Here is a 20,592-nt window from a genome sequence, read left to right on the forward strand (position 1 = left end):
ACAACTTGGACATATCTCAAGAGATTTGTTTTGGGTGAAAAAAAAAGAAGCCAATGTCAAAGATTACATACTGTATGATTCCAGTTATACAATGCTCTCTTTTTAAACCACTTGAGATAGAATTCACATACCATACAATTCACCCATGTAGAGTGTACAATTCAATGGCTTTTAGTATATTCACAGAATTGTGCACCATCACTACGATCAGTTTCAGTACATTTTCATTACTCTTACATAAAAACCCTGCACTGTTAGCTGTCAGTCCCTTTTATCCCTGGCACCCCACCCCCTACCCTCAATCCAACAGCCCCAGGCATCGCTAATATACCTTCTGTCTCAATAAATTTGCCTATTCTGGATATCGCACATAAATGGAATCCTACAATACGTGGTCCTTTGTGACTGGCTTCTTTCACTTAGCATAATGTTTTCAAGATTCATCTGTGCTGGGCTTCCCGGGTGGCGCAGTGGTTGAGAGTCCGCCTGCCGATGCAGGGGACACGGGTTCGTGCCCCGGTCCGGGAGGATCCCACGTGTCGCGGAGCAGCTGGGCCCGTGAGCCATGGCCGCTGAGCCTGCGCGTCCGGAGCCTGTGCTCCGCAACGGGAGAGGCCACAGCAGGGAGAGGCCCTTGTACCGCAAAAAAAAAGAAAAAAAGATTCATCTGTGTTGTAGCATGTATCTGTGCTTCATTTCTTTTTATTGCTGAATAATATTTCATTGAATGGATATACTTTATAACAGTCTTGAAATGTCAAAACTGTAGACGTGGAGAATAGATGAGTGGTTTCCAGGGGTTGGCAGGGGGAGGTGACAGGGACTACAAAAGGGTAGCGCCAGGGACCCTTGTGATGGAACTGTTATGTATCCTGGCTGTGGTAGTAGTCACACAAATCTAGTCATGTGACAAACTGCAAAGAGTTAAACACACACACTCATGTGCATACACACACCAGTGCATGTAAATCTGGTAAAATCTGAATAAGGTCAGTGATTGTATGTATTTCCTGGTTGGGATATTGCACTGGAGTTATGCAAGATGTTACCATTGGGAGGAAATGGGTGAAAGTCATACTGAATCTCTGTATTATTTCTTAAAACTGCATGGGAATCTACAAGAGTATCGAAATAAAAAGTTTGTCTTTTTTTTTAAGTGCTTCACTAAAGTATGACCCACACTCAAGGCAAGGGGAATGAGGCCCCACTATCTGAAGGGAGGATGCTATGGACAGAATATTTGCATCCCTCAGAAATTTTTATGTTGAAGCCCTAACCCCCAATATGATGGTACTTAGAGTTGAGGCCATTGGGAGGTAATTAGGGTTAGATAAGGTCATGCGGGTGGGGCCCTCAAGGTAGAATAAAGCCCTTATGGGGGACTTCCCTGGCAGTCCAGTGCTTAAGACTTCATGCTTGCACTGAGGGGGCCACAGGTTCAATCCCTGGTTGGGTAAATAAGATCCCACATGCTGCAAGCCACAGCCAAAAAAAAAGAGGAGGTAGCCGTCTGCAACACAGGAAGAGAGCCCTCACCAAAAACTGAATAGGCTGACACCTTGATCTTAGCGTCAAGATCTTCCATAACTTCCCAGCCTCCAGAATTTTGAGAAATAAATGTCTGTTTCAAGCCTCCCTGTCTGTGGTATTGTTATAGCAGCGTGAGCTAAGACAGAGGAATAGCAAAGAAATTAAACCTATCACACCAGAGATGTGCCATGGAGCGGACAGAGTTGGAGTTAAGCCTCTGCTTCGGAGTTGGAAAAAACTGAGTTCACAGGCACGCTAGTGACCTTGGACAAGTCCCTTGACTTCTCTGAACCTCAGAATGTCCTTCTGCAAAATGGGGATAACAAGGCTGTTGTGAAAGAGCCTTTTTTTTTTCTTTTGGCTGTGCCGCATGGCTTGTAGGATCTCAGTTCCCCAACCAGGGATTGAACCCAGGCCATGGCAGTGAGAGCCCAGAATCCTAACCACTAGACCACCAGGGAACTCCCTGAAACTGCCTTTATACTGCATGACCCACAGCCTGGCAGCATGTAAAGTGGGTATTTGCTGTTATTATTATTTTTGTTATTATTGTTCATGTGTGGTTCATGCTAACTATATGGTGGAGCAGGCAGGGCCAGGTCTTCCACGACTTCAGATGCCAGGCTGAATGGCTTGGACTTGACCTCCAGAGCACTAGGGAGCAATGGGAGGTGTGTGAGCAGGGGAGAGCGAGAGAGATTCTTTTGGGACTGGGATGGATGACTAGGAATTGAAGGCAATTAGGACAGACAACTATGGCCCAGGTGATGGCTGTCTGGCCCTGGGTGATGGCCATGGGGATGGGGGGAGTGAGAGGAAGAGACACATTCAGGATAAGTACTAGGTGTGGGGCTCACATGGTGACCCCATGATCCAGGTTGAGAGGAGCAGTTAAGCGAGGGAGGGTAAGTTAGATCAGGATTTTAGTTTTGACCTTGCTCTGTACATACCCTTCCCTCTGCCTAGGATGTCTTTTCTTACTGTGCCTTCCTAAAAAACTCCTACTGGTCCTTGGAGACTGCCCAAAGACCCCTCCTCTGAGAATCTGGTTTGCAATTTTCTGAGACGCGGGCTGCTCATCAGATTATCCTGCAAACATCTGAATCCCCGTGTAGCTCACTCATCCCTCCCCCCGGGAGCTTCTGGGGTGGGGGGGGTGAGGCAGACCTTGGCTGGCTCCATTGCCCGACCCTCCACACCCCACACAAGGGGGCCTTTGCGCACCAAAAAGGAAACACGGTTTGCAGGACGTTGCTGCAGTTCAGGATTTGCCCACGCGGAAGCAGCAGTGGACAGGTCAAGAGTCTGAGGAGGGCGCCCGGCATTCTGCTGGGGGTCCCGGGGAGCTTCCGAGGTCAAGATTCTCAGATTTTGTTTACCGGGTTTGGGGGAAACCAACAGGATCCGGTTTTTCCCACCGGTAGCACCCACCACGTAGCTATGGTCCACAGCCCAACAGCTGGTGGAAATTATGCAAAACCTGTTGATTAGTCCCACCTCTGCTCAGAATTCTCCGCGGCGCCCTCCTCCCTGGGGATAAAAACCCTCTTCCCTGCAGCCCCCAAAGCACTCGCACGCACCCCTTACCTCCCTGCCTTCGTTTCCTCCCACTTTTCCCCTGGCTCCCTCTGCTCGAACCACACTGGTCTTTGCGTTCCTCAAATCAAACAAACTCACGATGGTGTCTGGATTTGGGGCAGCTTTGGTGCCTAGAAAAATCCATCTTTGTGGTTACTTTGCAAGTATACAGTCAGTTTAAATTATACCTTTAAAAACAGAGTTTCTCTTAAGTCTTCGGTTCCAATTACAGCTATTATGTTACTTATACACCTGGCAAAGTGGACCATCACTTTCAGAGAGGTCATTGGATACATATTTGGGTCCATTTAGAAATGTAGTGGGTTGAAATCTCTTAAATATTGCAGATGGCATTTATAAAAGTGTTATATTTGATTCTTTAATCTTAAATCCCTCCACCAAGCAGATGCTTCTGAAGTCCTTAGCGTTGTTACAAATCTAAAAATTAAACATATAAATAGGAGTTTGAAATATGTTCTTTTAAACATTCCAATACTGCTTCTTAATTCAACCAAATTATCATATGACTTTTCAACTTAAGTTTAGCAGCCCAGGGCTTCCCTGGTGGCACAGTGGTTTAGAATCTGCCTGCCAATGCAGGGGACACAGGTTCGAGCCCTGGTCCCAGGAGATCCCACATGCCACGGAGCAACTAAGCCCCTACGCCACAACTACTGGGCCTGCGCTCTAGAGCCCGCGAGCCGCATTACTGAGCCCCCGTGCCACAACTACTGAAGCCCGCACGCCTAGAGACAGTGCTCCGCAACAAGAGAAGCCACCGCAATGAGAAGCCCGCATACCTCAATGAAGAGTAGCCCCCGCTCACGGCAACTAGAGAAAGCCTGCGCGCAGCAACAAAGACCCAACGCAGGCAAAAATTAAAAATAAATAAATTAAGAAAGAAAAAAAAGGTTACCATCCTGAAATCAATTAACCAGCGCTGGAAGGAGACACAAAAATCTGGTAACTTTTGTTCCCTCCAAAGCGGAGGACCAGAATGGGAAGGAGACTTCTCACTGTAAACTATTTAGGACTTTTTTAATTGAAATTACAAGGGGGAGAGGACTTCAACTTTATCTCTACTAGTTTTTTTTTTCTTTCATAAAAAGGAAAACGTATATCTGAAGCAATTACAACATTTGCCTCTTCATGTGATGGTAGAGGGGTGTTTTAGGATTATCTTCTGTGCTTTTCTGGTTTTTCTTTTTTTTCAACTTTGGTAAAATGCAAATACCATAAAATTTACCATCGTCACCATTTTTCAGTGTACAGTTCAGTGGCATTAAATACATTCACATTGTTATGTAACCATCACCACCATCCATCTCCAGAACTCTTTGCATCTTGCAAAACTGAAACTGTCTTCATTAAACATTACCCCATTCCCCCTCCCCCAGCCCCTGGCACCCACCATCCTACTTTCTGTCCCTATGAATCTGACCACCCTAGGGACCTTGTAGAAGTGGAATCATACAGACCTTTGCTGACTGTCTTATTTCACTGAGGATAATAATGTCTTCAAGGTTCATCCATTTGGAGCAGGGGTCAGAATCTTGACTATGTTTTTCAAATTACAGTTAAATTAAAATACAAAAGCACGTTAAAAAAATACAAAAGCACATGCACATGATTAAAACAAACGAGACCTTTTGCAGGGCATGAAGTCTTAGCTTTCTCTCTGGGCATCTCCACGATTCTGAATACTGAATACGCTCCTCTCCCTCTAATCACGCACAGGTGAATGGAGCTCTCATCTGCTGATTTTCTGCAGCAGTGGATCAGGATTTAGCTCACAGCCACCCTTTCCTTCCACCTGCCTTCCACACCAGTGTAGATCCCATGCTTAGGTTCCTCTGATGGCCATCTTTGAAATTTTTCAGCAATATACTTACCTCTTTATTTCTTCTTCCACCAAGAGTAATTCTGTTCACTGTTCCAACTGGGTAATATTATAAGTAAGTGTTTTCAAGGCATTTAAAAAATTTTTTTTAATATTTATTCATTTATTTTGGCTGTGTCGGGTCTTAGTTGCGGCACACGGGATCTTCGCTGAGGCATGCAGGATCTTTAGTTGCAGCATGTATACTCTTAGTTGCAGCATGCAGACTTCTTACTTGTGGCACGCATGCGGGATCTAATTCCCCGACCAGGGATCGAACCCGGGGCCCCTGCATTGGGAGCATGGGAGTCTTACCCACTGGGCCACCAGGGAAGTCCCTCAAGGCACTCCTTACATGCCAGGCACTCCTCAGTATTTCTACACGAATTCACGTGTTCAATACCCACGACAACCACAATCAGATCTCAGACAGGCACCCTTACTCTTCCCATTTTAGAGATGAGAAGCTGAAGCCCAGAAAGGTTAAGACACTCCCTCCAGGTCACAGAGCTTTGCAAGTAGCAGAACCAGAGCTGCCTCCATTTACTTCTATTTTTTGTTTTGAATCTCACGGGGGTTGAGTAAGTTCTTTCTTTCATGACTGTAGCTGAGGTTTATCAGAACTTGCCCAGTGTACACTTAAGGCTTGTACATATCATTGTATGTAAATTTCACATCAGAGAAAAGAACTGTAAACAAATATCGAATTCTAGTTAATGGTATGAGCACTGAAGCCTTGGCAGGGAAGTGTGCAGATGTCCGCAACATATTAAAATAGGTAAAGAGTAAGATAGATGAGTGAACGGATGGATAGATACTAAAGCAAATATATGCAAATCTTAATTGCAGTATCTAGGAGCAACTGTGTGGCTGTTCGCTGGACAAGTCTTCCAACTTTGCTGTGTGTTCGAAATACTTCAGAATAAGATACTGGGACCTCTGTCCCGTGATCCCCACAGGGAAACCTGTCTTCTCCCACCCAGACAAGCAAGGCGCCCCTCAAATTCAATGTACACACGCTCAGGTTTGTCCACTTCCCCAAAAATGGTTCCTCTCCCTGAGTTTCTTCCTTGGGTCTGGGTTCTCATTCTCCAGACCTGAAAGCTGGAAGTTGCCAGAGATTCCTCCCTCTAACCACTGGGTCCCAAGATTTACCTTAGGGTGACCAACTATCCTTCTGATTTACCCAGGACCGAGAGGGTTCCCGGGATGTGGGACTTTCTATGCTAAAATCAGGAAAGTCTCCGGCAAACTGGGATGAGTAGGTCCCCCAACTTCTTATTTCTGCCTCTTAAACTTGTTCAGTTTCTCCAAATTGCCACTGCCCTAGTCTATAATAATAATACACATAATAGTAATGATAATAATAACAAGCAGTGGCAGCTAGCTTATAGGGGGTGCTGGCTATGAACAAGGTCCTCTGCTGCATGTTCCATCTGTGACAGGACTTTTGGTGCCAGTACACGACACTCTGTACTGAATAACTGTAACATCACCCGTGTTAAAGAGGAAGAAATAGGGCTTCCCCGGTGGCGCAGTGGTTGAGGGCCCGCCTGCTGATGCAGGAGACACGGGTTCGTGCCCCGGTCCGGGAAGATCCCACATGCCGCGGAGCGGCTGGGCCCGTGAGCCGTGGCCGCTGAGCCTGCGCGTCCGGAGCCTGTGCTCCGCAACGGGAGAGGCCACAACAGTGAGAGGCCCGCGTACCGCAAAAAAAGAAGAAATAAGGCACAGAGAGGTAAAGCCCCTAGCCCACAGTCACACAGCTAAATAACAGCAGAGGAGCTGGAATTTGAACTCAGGCAGATGGCTGCAGAGCCCCCTGACTCAACCACCTTTAAACAGCCATCCTGGAGGGCTGACCCAACTATACCAGCCACTTGGGGGGGGGCGGTGTCCCCCTCATTGTAGGCTCACCCTCCATCAACAATCGTCTGTACCTCCATCAGAATGGTTATTTAGGTAAATACTGTTTTCCTGATTACAAAATCTTTACTAGCTTTTAATTTTTAAAGATGAATTCAGTAAAGTAGAAATTGATAATTTCCCAGGGCAACCATCCCTGGAAGAAACCACTCTTAATTTTTTTCCTGTGGGCGCCAGAATTATTTCTTCTTGGTGAGTAGCAAGCAAGCACTTGTAGTTTTGTATCAAGATATAGTGTGATAGACAGATTGATAGATAAAAATTAAGGGATGGATAGACAGAGATACAGATAGATGGATATAGATAAATGGATAGATAGACAGATAGATAGGTAGATAGACAGATAGATAAAAATAAATGGATAGATAGAGATACAGATAAATAGATGGATAGATGTAGTTACACGGATATACAGATAGATAGATATAAATAGATATAGAAATGAGACTTCCCTGCCAGTCCAGTGGTTAAGACTCTGCACTTCCACTGCTGGTGGCGTGGGGTCCATCCCTGGTCTGGAAACTAAGATCCCCACATGCCGTGCAGCCAAAATAATAATAATAATAATAGATATAGAGAGACAGGCGATATAGATCTGTCTGTGACGTGCTTTTTTCCAGACTGACCTTTTAAAAACACAGCTTGGACCCTATCCTGCAAACCTATCACCCTCCAGATCGAGTCCACACTCCGTAGCTCCAGGCCATTAGCTCCTGATACCTCCCACCTCAGGCTCTCCTCACGACATGTACCAATCTGCTGCACACCTCCCTTCACTGACCGTGCTTGTCAGAAGTAATGCTAACCGCCTGCCCCCCTTCTGACCCCATCGAGTGGACATTCGTTGTCCACCCAGACCTGCTGTCGTGGGAATTCCTTGGGGGGCGGGGGACTTGACAACAGTAGAGACAGGGGACTAGGTGTTGGGTGTGTGTGCTGAGTCAGGGTGTCAGGGTCGTCTGAGGAAGTGGCATTGAAGCCAAGTGCTCAAGGACAAGAAGGTGGGGGAGAGTGGGCCAGTGGAGGGCACAGCAAGTGCAAAGGCCCTGAGGTCAGAACACACTGTCCTTAGTGTGACTTGTGCGCAGTGGCCCCAACACGAAGGAGATGCACACATTGGCATATCTCCAAGAGTCCTGGACAGATTATCAAAAACAACCACAACGTTTGGGACTTCCCTGGCGGTCCAGTGGTTAAGACTCCCTGCTTCCAATGCAGGGGGCACAGGTTCCATCCCTGGTGGGGGCACTAAGATCCCACATGCCACGCAGCCTGGCAAAAAAACAAAGAAAATAACAACAAAGTTTAGATCTGAAGCAAGCTGTAAAGGAGTTAGTGGTATCCACTCAAGGGATGAAGCCAGGAGGGTGGGGGGAAGCCGCACATTCAGACTGGAGGGAAGGTTGTGTCATGCAAGCAAGTCCCTTCATTTCATCCTTCCCCAGATAATTCCTGAGCAGCTGCCTTTGTGGGCCCCAGATTCTAAAAGCCAGAGAAGCAACAGCAAACACCACCGGCTGCAGACAGCTCTTGTTGCCTCAGACTTCATTCGGGTGGGGAGACAGACTGAAAACAGGATAAGCAGAGTTTGGTTCATCAGGCCTTGATAAGGGCTACTGAGAAAACTACAGCAAGTTAAGAGGGAGTCAGGATGGGGGTGGGAGGGATGCTTTTTAGATAAGTTAAAGGAACTTAAATACAGTGGGAGGGAGCCACGGTGGTAGCTGGAGAAGGAGCAGCCTTCTAGGAAAATGGAACTGCAAGTACCAAAGCCCTGAAGTCAGAGCGAGGGCTCCTATTCCGGGAAGGGTGAGAAGGCCAGAGGAGTGGTGAGAGCTGGGGCAGAGAGGGGAGGGGAGGACTGGGAGGAACTCAGCCATGGGATTGACGTTGTTGTTGGGAAGCAAGGCAGGAGTGGAGGGGGAGGGAGGCTCAGAGCCAAATCCTGATCCACCTCCACAGAAAATCAGCAGAAGCGGGCTCCCCTGAGTGAATGGAGGGAAAAGAGTTTACTCGGAACCCCAGAGGTGACCAGAGAGATATAGCCAAGGGTTCACAAGTTTCATCACACACTCCGCAAGAAGTCTGATTTCTTTTCATGTGCGTGTGCTTTTGTACTTTTTAATTTAAAAGATATAGAAGATGTTAACATTTGACAAACTTAAAAAATTGTATCAGTAGGGAATTCCCTGGCAGTCTAGTGGTTAAGACTGCACGCTTCCACTGCAGCGGGCATGGGTTTGATCCCTGGTCAGGGAACTAAGATTCCTGCGTGATGCACAGCATGGCCAAAAAAAAAAAAAAAAAATGGTGTCAATAGCATACCATTTTTCAGAAGACACATGTAGGCATAGAAAAATTAATGGAAAAAAATTACTGAATAGTCACTCTCTACGCAGATGAGTGTAATCATTTTCCTTGTAGTTTTCAGTATTTTCCAACTTTTCTTTAAAGACCAGGTAATACGATATGATAATAAATATTATAATTTTGTGTGATCTCAAAAAAATACAGAAAGCATAGAAGATAATCCCTCAAACACCCCCAGACCTGCCACATGAAGAAGCAAATGTTAACATTTGGTCCTAATTGCTTCAGATCATTTTTTTTTCCTTTTCTGTGAAAGGAAAACAGTAGGGATAAAGTTGAAGCCCCCTGCCTGACACTCCCTTGTCCCTGAGCCCCAATTCCATTCCTCTTCCTGTCTCCCCAGAAAACAATCCCTGCCCTGGATCTGTGATGAGGTCTTTGCTTCCCATGTTTACATTCAGACCACAGATACCTTAGGAGGAAGTTTGCATTTATTCTGCTGGCAAAATAACAGTGATTTTCAAGCAAAAATCCAAACAATACATAATGTATAAAATGGAAAGAGAATGCCCCACCCCACCCCCAAAGAATGGAAAGTAATTAACAGCTAGAATATAAATTTCACCAGCACATGGGGCCCAGCAGAGCAGGTGTTTCCTATCTGTCTTGTTCCCTGCTGGGTCTGCCAGTACTGGGCATACAGCAGGTGCTCAGTTCATGTCGAATCCATGTTTAAGTTTCTTGGATCATGCCTATTTTCAAAGTAAACTGTTTTATTTTGGAGTAATTATAGATTTACAGGAAAATTGCAAAAAAAAAAAGCAAAGAGTTCCAACATACACCTCACTGTTGCCTCTATGGCCAGCATCATCTGGAACCACGATATACCTGGAACATGTACGCGATTCTGTTTCTTAGTTGTGTTACTATTCACAAAACTCCAGGCTTTCTTTGGATGTCACCAGTTTTTCCACAAGTGCCCCTTTTCTGGCCCAAGATCCCACATTCACTTTGTCCTCCCGGCTCCTGGGTCTCCTCCAGTCTGTGACAGCCCCTCAAAGGTTGCTTTTTCATGACTGGGCCATTCTTGCAGAGTTCTAGGCAGGTATTCTGTAGAATATCCCTGGATTTGGGTGTATCTGGTATTTTTCTCATCATAAGCCTGTGGTTACAGGTGACAGGAGAAACCCAGGAGGTGAGGGGCCCTTCTCATGACATTATGTCAGGGCCACGTGATATCAATAAGACATCACTATGCTGTCCACCTGGACCATCTGTTAGGGCGGTGTCTGCCAGGTGTCTCCACCAGAAAGTTCCCGTCTTTTGCTTTCCCATGTTTACTCTTCAGATGAGACTCTTTTGCCTCCCACCCACCTTCAAAAGGAGGCGGGAAGGGTTGCAGCCCCAGCTCCTGGAGGGGTGTTTCAACATAAATTATTTGCGATTCTAAGTAAGATTGGACTCTTCTGCCCTCACACCTAAAGACCAGGAAATTGAGGTTGAAGATGAGACTTCCTCACTAGAAGGTGGCGCAGCCCGGGGCTGAGGCCCCACCCAGCGCTGCGATCGTGGGGGCCGTGGGCGCCCCAAGTGTGCAGGCAGGTGGAGACTCTGCCTGCGTGGGGACAGAGGGAGGAAATCGGGTCCCCGAGCCACCCTGCCCGGCCGAGCTGCAGCCCAATCGGCAGGTCTGCGCCGCCCTCCAGGGAGCGTTACCTCCTGTTACAGAAGTGCGCCCCGCAGGCGTGGTGGCGCGCAGGGGCCCAGCAGCATCCCCGGGCGCGCCGGCCTGGCCAGGAGGCCCAGGCGCCCGCGTTTGCAGCCGGGGATCGCCTGGGCCGCCCGCTGCCCGCCGGCAGGGCGGGCTAACTGCCGCCTCCTTAAAGCCGGGGCAGCCCCGACGGCTAGCACCCCGCACTCCTGCAGCTCGGCTCGCAAGGCCGCGCCTGGCCTTGACCCCTGGCCCAGCCTTTGCCAGGTGAGACCGCCCGGCGGCGGGAGGTCTCCACCCGGAGGAGCTGTCTCCGCCTGCCCTCGTGACCCACTTCCTGTTTGTAGGGGCTGCGGGGCTGTGAATGAGGGGCCCCCATCCACTCTCGCAAGAGGCTGTAGGGAACCAGCGTGAGTGTGCAGGGGGCAGTCAGGGCTGGGAGGAGGGAGGCAGGGAGGGGAGGGGCAGGTCAGAGCGGCCTCAAGTGCAGGGGCCCCGCTGCCCCATAGCCTGCCCCCCTGCCCTCGGGGTCTGAGGGTCGAAAGTCTGTGGTCACACGGCTTGTCACCAGCTGCCTCCTGCCTGGGTTCCTCCTGCAGGAATGGGGGGTGGGGCAGAGAGGAAGGTGTGGGCAGGACTTCCTGGAAAAGGGAGCCCCTGCTGTTTGGGGGAGGGGGGTGACCCTGGGACTCGGGCTCAGATGTTGTCAAACACACCTCACACACCGGACCTACAACTCAGCTGAGAAACACAACACAGAGACACACAACTCGGCTCGGCCACATGACAAGGACACACAGCTCCCCGTCGCACACACACAGTTCCACTTGAGGACGCAGGCGCGCGTCACAGGCTTGCCACACAGGCCCTGCCAGCGCAGTGTCCACAGCCACGGGGACATGGGACTCCCAGGCACACAGCAGACATGTGACCGAGGCAGGCACGCTTGGCTACACACAGAAAACAGCTCAGACACACCCAGGCACTGGCAGACAAACACGTCCGCGGAAGACACGGACACACATACGGGAGGTGCAGGGCCGGGGCGCACAGATAGAGCTGCGCACACAGCACACACGAGGCCCACGACACAAACGCGCTCCTGTGGGCAGACGCAGAGCTTGTGGGGCAGGCGCGGCTGCACTCATAGGCCAGACCACCCCCACCCCCCACTCCCGCTCCCGCCTCGAATCCCGTGTCCGGCCGCCGGGGAACTAACTCCAAGGCTCACATGACCCGAGGGGAGGGCTTCTGGAACAGTTGGCGGAGAAACTGCATCATCCCCTCTAATGATCCATTTCCGCCCCCAGGGAATAAAGGCTCAGTGACGGCCAGTTCTGCTCTGGAGCTCACCTGCCTCTCTGAGCCCCCAGCCGACTGGCTTGTGCCTCCCCCAGGGTGAGTACTGGGCCCGGCATACCCCTGCTTCCCCGCCCCGCTGGCTGGACCCTGCCCGCCCCCTGACCCTCCCAGCCAGCTCTTGCACTCAAGTCCCGGGAGGTCGGGAGCCAGGCCACCCCTGCAGGGAGCCGTCTCCTCCTTTCTCAGAACAGGGCAAGTGGGGATCTCTGGGGGGCGCATGCTGCCCATGCCCCAGACGTTTGTCTCTCCCCTCCCAGATGGACACGTGGACGGTGCTGCTCGTCCTGCAAGCCTCGCTGGTGCTCCCCCTGGTGCTCCCCTGGGCTGCCGGCATCAGTACCAACACCCGCACCGCCCCCGCCCCTGTCCTGCGCTTTGTTGCCGTGGGTGACTGGGGCGGGGTCCCCAATGCCCCGTTCTACACAGCCCGGGAAATGGCCAATGCCAAGGAGATTGCCAGGACCGTGCAGATCCTGGGCGCAGACTTCATCCTGTCCCTGGGGGACAATTTCTACTTCACTGGCGTGCAGGATGCCAAAGACAAGAGGTTCCAGGTGTGCGCCACTGGAGTAGGTGTGGAGGCGGGGGGATGCGTGGAGAAGCCACTCGACCTTTTGACTCTGGAGAGGGCAGAGGGAAGATGACACTTGTAGACGCCTAGCACACTCGGCGTCTCCCTTGTACATAGCGCCTGACTCGGTGGGAGCATCCGATGGCTGCTTGAACCTGCGGGGGGGCGGGGCTCCCTTCTCTGTCTGCTGCAGGAAACCTTTGAGGATGTGTTCTCTGCCTCCTCACTCCGCAACGTGCCCTGGTACGTGCTGGCTGGCAACCACGACCATCTGGGGAACGTCTCGGCACAGATAGCCTACTCCAGGATCTCCAAGCGCTGGTGAGCCTGCCCCTCCTTCTATCCATCCCTCCGCCAGCCTCGCTCAGGTGGGCAAAGAGATCCATCAGCCAGAGCTGAGCCTGGGGCTTCTCTGCCCAAGACGGGCGCCCACCACCTCCATCCCATCCACAGGAACTTCCCCAGCCCTTACTACCGCCTGCGCTTCAAGATCCCACGGTCCAACGTGTCCGTGGCCATCTTCATGCTGGACACGGTGACACTGTGTGGCAACTCGGACGACTTTGCCAGCCAGCAGCCCGAGAGGCCCCGCAACCTGGCGATGGCCCGCACGCAGCTGGCCTGGATCAAGAAGCAGCTGGCGGCGGCCAAGGAGGACTACGTGCTGGTGGCCGGCCACTACCCCGTGTGGTCCATCGCCGAGCACGGGCCCACCCACTGCCTGGTCAAGCAGCTGCTGCCGCTGTTGACCACACACAAGGTCACCGCCTACCTGTGCGGCCATGATCACAACCTGCAGGTGAGGGAACTGAGGGTGGGCGAGAGCCTGGTAAGGGGTCCCCAGCCCAGCCACTGTGCCACGTGGAATATTGGGGTCCTCCTTCTGTTTGGAAGCCCCCGGAATGTCACTCTCTCTCAAACTCTATGCTCGCTAACCAGAAAACAGCCCAAAGTTCCCTAAAAGCCATCTCACGGGTCCCAGTTGACTATTCGTTGCTCAGAGCAATACACTCTCACACGTGGGAAAACTGAGGCCCAGGACAGGAAGGGGTAGGGTATGTCCCTTGCTCAAGGTGACTCTGTGGTCCATCACAGGCCTGACCCCGGACTCAAGACAGGTAGACACCAAGCCAGTGGTAAACCTCACCGAGGGGCTGGGGACTCCACTGACCCTGCTTCCTCTGTCCGCAGTACCTTCAGGATGAGAACGGCGTGGGCTTCGTGCTGAGCGGGGCCGGGAACTTCATGGACCCCTCGAAGAAGCACCTGCGCAAGGTCCCCAACGGCTACCTGCGCTTCCACTACGGGGCCGAGAACTCGCTGGGTGGCTTCGCCTACGTTGAGATCAGCCCCAAAGAGATGAGCATCACTTACATCGAGGCCTCGGGCAAGTCCCTCTTCAAGACCAAGTTGCCAAGGCAAGCCAAGTCTGAGCACCAGCACCGACGGGGGCTCCACGCTGGGGCCTGAGTTAGGGGCGCCTCCCAGCTGGTGGGTGAGTGGGTCCCGCTGGGACCCCCTGCCCATGGGCAGGCTTTCTCAAGGGCCGGTGGTGCTACGGCAGAGCAGGAAGGAGAAGGACAGATGAGAAACTGTGGTGCCACGTGGCCTTTGTGACAAGGATGCCCATATACGTGAAAGAAGCATGGACACGTGTTCCGGCCAGAGTGCCAGGCCCCTTGGCCGGGCTCGCCCAGCCTGAGTTCCGGGCATTGGGGGACAGGGAGGGAAAGCCCTCCCCTGGATCAGGCATCCTTCTGTCACTGCCAAATAGTCAATAAAAAAAAATAGTTGCAGAGGCTGAACGTGTATCATGAGCATCCCTTTCCTCACCTCACTGGCGAGACGCATCACCTGGGTTTGAAAGGGTCTGGGCTCCCCCACTTGCTGGCCTGCATCTCCATCTCTAAGCCTCATCCATAACCAACTGGCCTCATACATGGATGCGATTTTAAGTAAAGACCAAACACAAAGAAGGGTCCAACGTGAAGCAAGCCTTCCTCCCCCATGCTCACCTTCCTAGGGACAGCCATCATCATGTTCTTTCCTTCCATAATAAAAACATCCTCCTTTTTTCACACAAAGCATCACAACGTATACGGAGTTCTTTTTTCCTTTTTTTTTTTTTTTTTTTTTTTTTTGGTGGGATCTTAGTTCCCAGGGATCGAACCCATGCCCCTCACGGTGGAAGCACGGAGTCTTAACCACTGGACTGACAGGGAGGTTCTTTTTTTTCTTCTGGGGTTGTGGGGGGGGTGGTCTATTTAACCACAAGTGGACTGTTCATATCAGAACATTCATTTTTGTTCATTTCACTGTGGAATCGGTGCTATTCATATGGTTCGAAAATCTAAACTGTAGAAAGGTAAAATATCTCTCACCCCCTTCCCATCTGTCCCTCCACCTTTCCAGAAAGGAAATAGCTTTTTGTAAATGCCTTGGGCTTCCTTGCAGGATTTCAGTGCGCAAATGAAAGCAAACCTGAACGGGTTTTTTCCTCCCCTTTCCCACTGATCTGCACCTTGCTTTTTTGGTTTTGGTTTTGTTTTCTTTTTCAAACTAACTTCATTGTGGTCTAATTGACACCTTTTGAAAGTCTGCAGTTCAGTAAGTTTTGACAAAGGCATACACCCACAAACCCACCACCACAATCAAGATAAAAGCATTTCCTGCACCCCCAAAGGTTCTCGTCTTCAATTTGCTGTTTCTGCCTGTTGTACCTGGAGATCTGCCCATCAGCCCTCTGGGGGAGCTTCTTTCTGCAGCTACAGAGGCCCCACTGTGTGCCAGTCCCCAGCTGTCTATCTAAACAGCCATCTACTGAGGGTCGCCTGGATTGCCATCCTCAAACAATGCTGCCATAAATGACCCCCACATTCATTTCCTACATATGCAGATATGCTTGTAGGATAAACCAATCTTTCCCAATCTCTCCCTCTTACCAACATAGCTGCAGTGGACACACCTGGACCCATGCTTTTGCACATCTGTGCAAGTACGCACGGAGGAAAACTTCCAGAAGCAGAACTATTTCGGGGCCTGTTGCTGCCGAGGAATGCTGAAAGCAGAATGCTCACCCTGAACTGAAAGCTGCAGAGAAACCCAGTTCCCTTCTGGGCTTCTGAGTTGACTAACACCCACCACAAACGGCCTGAGCCAGCCCGTCCCAGGAACTGCTCTCTTGGCCTGCCCTCAACGGCCACTTCAGCTGCTACGGGGCCAGGGACCCAACTGTTTGGGTCCAGCTGCCAGCCCATCTAAATAGAACGAAATAGCACCCTGGGTAAAATAAGTGAGGTTACTGAGTTCTGGGCAATGGGGGTGCAGCTGTCTCCTGAATCAAGCATCCTTTGGTCACTGCCAAATAGTCAATAAAAGAATACCTGCAGGGACTTCCCTGGTGGCGCTGTGGTTAAGACTCTGCACTCCCAATGCCGGAGGCCCAGGTTCGATCCCTGGTCAGGGAACTAGATCCCACATGCATGCCGCAACCAAGAGTTCGCATGCCACAACTAAAGGAGCCTGTGAGCCACAACTAAGGAGCCTGCCTGCTGCAACTGAGACCTGGCGCAACCAAATAAATAAATAAATAAATATTAAAAAAAAAAAAGAATACCTGCAAAGCCTGAACGTGTGTCATGAGCATCCCTTGCCTCACCTCTCTGGGGAAAGGGACTTGATGGAAGTGGCACCTTCTGCTTACTACTTTGTAGCAGTCAACATTGCTGAATTTGTTACAAGGTAACATGTGTTACTATTAAAATTAAGCAAAGCTGGGGCTTCCCTGGTGGCGCAGTGGTTGAGAGTCCGCCTGCCGATGCAGAGGACACGGGTTCGTGCCCCGGGCCGGGAAGATCCCACATGCCGCGGAGCGGCTGGGCCTGTGAGCCATGGCCGCTGAGCCTGTGCGTCCGGAGCCTGCGCTCCACAACGGGAGAGGCCACAACAGTGAGAGGCCCGCGTACCGCAAAAAAAAAAAAATTAAGCAAAGCTGTCTTACCAGAATGCCAGCCCTGAGTTCTTTCCAGCTGACATTACCACCCACCAAGCTCTATGCCAAATTAACCCGCCATCCCTTCTAATCCTGACCCAGGAGGAAAGGGCCGGCGTCATCCTGGCTCCTCAGAGGACAGAAGCTCAACAGATTAAGTCAGGTGCCCAAGGTCATATCCAGGAAGCGTCAGACCCTCAATCTTAACCACGACAGTCAAGGCAGCTCACGGCCGCCCTGCCTCTTCCCACTGACTCAGAGGCTCCAAGCCGGCAGGAGTCTGAATCAGAAGTCAGCCCAGTGTCCCTGTTTGCAGGGCCCAGAGTGTGGAATTAGCCCAACATCCCAGTTCACAGGGCCCAGAGGGTGGAAAGGAGAAGTGACACATCCAAGCTGACACAGGGAACTAGTGGCAGAGAGGGGGATTGGCCCCCCTCCTCCACAATGGCCAAGCATGTCTACCAAGCACCAACGACCAAGTCCTGTGCCAACTCAAGGAGCACCCAAAGGAATAAGGCAGGATAGACACATACCCTCTTGAGGGCTTCCTTCCAGCTCAAGGGACAATGTCAGCCAGCACACGGCCACAGGTAGAAAGAATCCTTGTAGGAAGCAACCTAAGTGTCCATCGACAGATGAGTGGATAAAGAAGATGTGGCACATATATACAATGGAATATTACTCAGCCACAAAAAGAAATGAAATTGAGTTAATTGTAGTGAGGTGGATGGACCTAGAGTCTGTCATACAGAGTGAAGTCAGAAAGAGAACGTAGAGAATGGACTTGAGGACACGGGGAGGGGGAAGGGTAAGCTGGGACGAAGTGAGAGAGTAGCATTGACATATATACACTACCAAGTGTAAAATAGATAGCTAGTGGGAAGCAGCTTCATAGCACAGGGAGATCAGCTCGGTGCTTTGCGACCACCTAGAGGGGTGGGATAAGGAGGGTGGGAGGGAGTCACAAGAGGGAGGGGATATTTGGATATACGTATGCATATAGCTGATTCACTTTGTTATACTGCAGAAACTAACACAACACTGTAAAGCAATTACACTCCAATAAAGATGTTTAAAAAAAAAAAGATGCCTTGTAAATTACAGGAAATAAGATGGCAGAATTCCTGGAGACCAGTCACAGAGTCTCATCTCTTCCCGCTTTTCCTGAGCAACTGCATCTGATTCAACCATCACGGATATTATCATCTCCCCACTCCCCTCCTCACACCAGGTGCTGGGCCTGGCACCGGCACCCTCACTCAGCCAGGAGGTTGTCAATGGAGAGTCAGGCCACATCCACCCTCTCAACAGCCTCCAAGGCCAAGACTCATGAATAGCAAGGTGAGAAAGCCGCCTTGCCAAACAGCAAAACGCACTGTCATCAAAACAGCATGACCCTGGCTCCGGGAAAACGTCCAGAGGGAATCCGGAAACAAATTCAAGAACACATGAGAACATGATGTAAGTTAAGGTGACATTACAACTTCCCAGGAAAGATGTTATCTGCCTTGTCGGTTAGCCCAGAACAAAACACGACCTGAACCCTACTTCAGACCGTATACAAAAATGAATTCCAGAGGAATCACATGTTTTAGTGTAGAAATAAAATACAGTAGAGTAAATCAACTACCCTCCAAAATAAAATAAAAATTAAATTTAAAAAATACAGTAGAAAATGAACATCTACACAAAGATCTGAATGAGACAGTACATAGTAGCTTTATTCATAATCGTTCCAAAAAGGAAACAACCCAAATGTCCATCAGTAGGTGAAAGGATAAACAAACTGTGTCCATCCCTACAACGGAATACAACTCAATGATAAAAAGGAACAACTACTGATAAACACAACATGGACATAGGGAATTCCTTGGCGGTCCAGTGGTTAGGACTCCACGCTTTCTGAGGACATGGGTTCAATCCCTGTTGGGGAACTAAGATCCCACAAGCAGTGTGGCCAAAAAAAAAATGGACACGTTGCAAACGTACTGAGCTGAGTAGAAGAAGCCAAATTCAAAAGGCTACGTTTTGTATGATTCTGTTTATGGGACTTCCTCAAAAACACAAAGCTATAGGAACTGAAAACAGATTAGTTGGTGTCAAGGGCTGAGGGTGGGGTAGGGATTGACTACAAAGAGACATAAGGAAACTTCTTGGGGGGATGGAAACAGTCACTATCATGATTGTGGTGATGGCTTCACAGGTGTATGTATATGTCAAAACGTGCCGTTTATTGTCTGTCAATTATATCTCAATCAAGATGTGAAGGAAGGGAGGGAGGAAGAAAGGGAGGGAGGGAAGGAGAGACAGAGAAAGAAAGAGAGGAGAGAGAAGGAAGGAAGGAAGGAAGGAAGGAAGGAAGGAAGGAAGGAAGGAAGGAAGGAGGGAAGGAAGGAAAGGGAGAGAGAGAGAAGAAAGGAAAAAGGAAAGAAAAGACACAAAACCTGTGAACCTGGCAATCATGACTACGGCAGCCACACAATAATTATCTGTATGTGTATTGACCACTAAGTGGAAATAGCAAGTTGCAACGTAACATGTATGGTATGATCCCATCCTGTGTGTATCCAGGTTCGTACAAGCACGGAGAAGGGGTCCTCCAGAGAGGCACTGCCAAGGGTTAAGCTTGGCAGTTCTGAGAGTAACACTGCCCTCTAGAGGACTTCTTGGAGATAGGTCTATTGGAAATACATCGATAGATCTCTTGACAAGTTATTTTCCTAATCGCTCCAATGAAAGAGCTCTTATCAAGATTGCCAGGGACCAAACACTTGCCAAAGTCAACAGTCAATTCTCTTTCCTCATCTTACTCAAACTCACAGCCACATGTGACACAGCTGATCACTCTCCTCGTCTTGAAATACCTGCCTCTGGAGGCTTCGGGGAGAGGGCAACCCACGTCTTCCTCCTCCTACCTCACTGTTCTGCCCAGTCTCTTGCTGGCTCCTCCTCCTAACCTCTAAGGCTGGGGAGCCCTGGTGTCCTTCTTAGCCCTCTTCTTTTGCTACACTTTGCCCTTACCCCTGAAACCATGTGACCTCCTCTGGCCCCAAGACTTTAAATAACCTCCATATGCAGATGACTCTCAAAATCACATCCAGATCCTTCTGCTGAGCTCCTGGCTTCTCTTCCAAAGACCCCTTCCAGAGCCCCTCTTGCTTGTCTCAGACTAATCACAGCCAAACACAACCCTTGACCGCTCCTCCGAATTATCTCTGTTGAGCCTGCCTCATCTGAGTAAGAGGCAGCGCCCAGGGTCTCCACCCTTGACACTCCTCTCTCCTTCACTCCCTCTTAAGTTCTATAGGTGTTACTTCTGTCTGTGTGACTTCCACTCAGGCTTTGGATTCCATCCTGAGCATCGGCCTCCCAGGGAAGCCTTCTCTAACCTCTCGTACTAGTTTGGCAGCCCCCTCCACCATCACATGCTCTGAGATCCACACACTCCTCTCTGCTGCGCTGAACAGTGTAGCAACTGACCCTTTATATTTCTGTCCAGCCTCTTCACTACATCGTGGGAATTGTGGAGCTTTGTCTTCCCCTCCCCCAGCCCCTACCTGCCTGTCCAAACTCATGTATGATAACTTCGGCACTCAGAGTGTGGTCCCGCAGACCAACAGCACATATGGCACTGGGGACCTAGTTAGAAAGTCAGACTTCCAGGCCCCACTTCTGACCTAATGAACCAGAACCTGAATTATAGTAAGATCCACAGGTTCTTGTTAAAGTTTGAG

At 50.1% G+C, this 20,592-nt stretch overlaps 1 protein-coding gene across 2 annotated transcripts; it reads left to right on the plus strand.

Annotated features, from left to right (window-relative positions):
- Window positions 1-12,177: 12,177 nt before the first annotated feature.
- ACP5 (acid phosphatase 5, tartrate resistant) lies at window positions 12,178-14,668 on the plus strand. Of its 2 annotated transcripts, none has more exons than XM_060146671.1 (5): window positions 12,178-12,332; window positions 12,554-12,850; window positions 13,061-13,188; window positions 13,321-13,666; window positions 14,059-14,668. In XM_060146671.1, exons 2-5 carry the CDS (start codon window positions 12,554-12,556, stop codon window positions 14,335-14,337), a joined length of 1,050 nt encoding a protein of 349 aa, XP_060002654.1. In that variant the 5' UTR covers window positions 12,178-12,332; the 3' UTR covers window positions 14,338-14,668. The 2 variants fall into 2 exon arrangements, with proteins under 2 accessions (XP_060002654.1, XP_060002655.1); XM_060146672.1 differs by having other exon boundaries at window positions 12,245-12,332; window positions 12,723-12,850.
- The last annotated feature ends 5,924 nt before the right edge of the window (window positions 14,669-20,592 follow it).

This window comes from Lagenorhynchus albirostris, chromosome 3, assembly GCF_949774975.1.
Source record: "Lagenorhynchus albirostris chromosome 3, mLagAlb1.1, whole genome shotgun sequence".
NCBI classification, from domain to species: Eukaryota; Metazoa; Chordata; class Mammalia; order Artiodactyla; family Delphinidae; genus Lagenorhynchus; species Lagenorhynchus albirostris.

Bases quoted from the DNA above. Each gene is read 5' to 3' on its own strand.
- ACP5 (XM_060146671.1), top strand. From the start codon at position 12,554: ATGGACACGTGGACGGTGCTGCTCGTCCTGCAAGCCTCGCTGGTGCTC. The intron at 12,851-13,060 runs GTGTGCGCCACT...TGTCTGCTGCAG, and splicing joins CCAAAGACAAGAGGTTCCAG to GAAACCTTTGAGGATGTGTT. The intron at 13,667-14,058 runs GTGAGGGAACTG...CTCTGTCCGCAG, and splicing joins GCCATGATCACAACCTGCAG to TACCTTCAGGATGAGAACGG.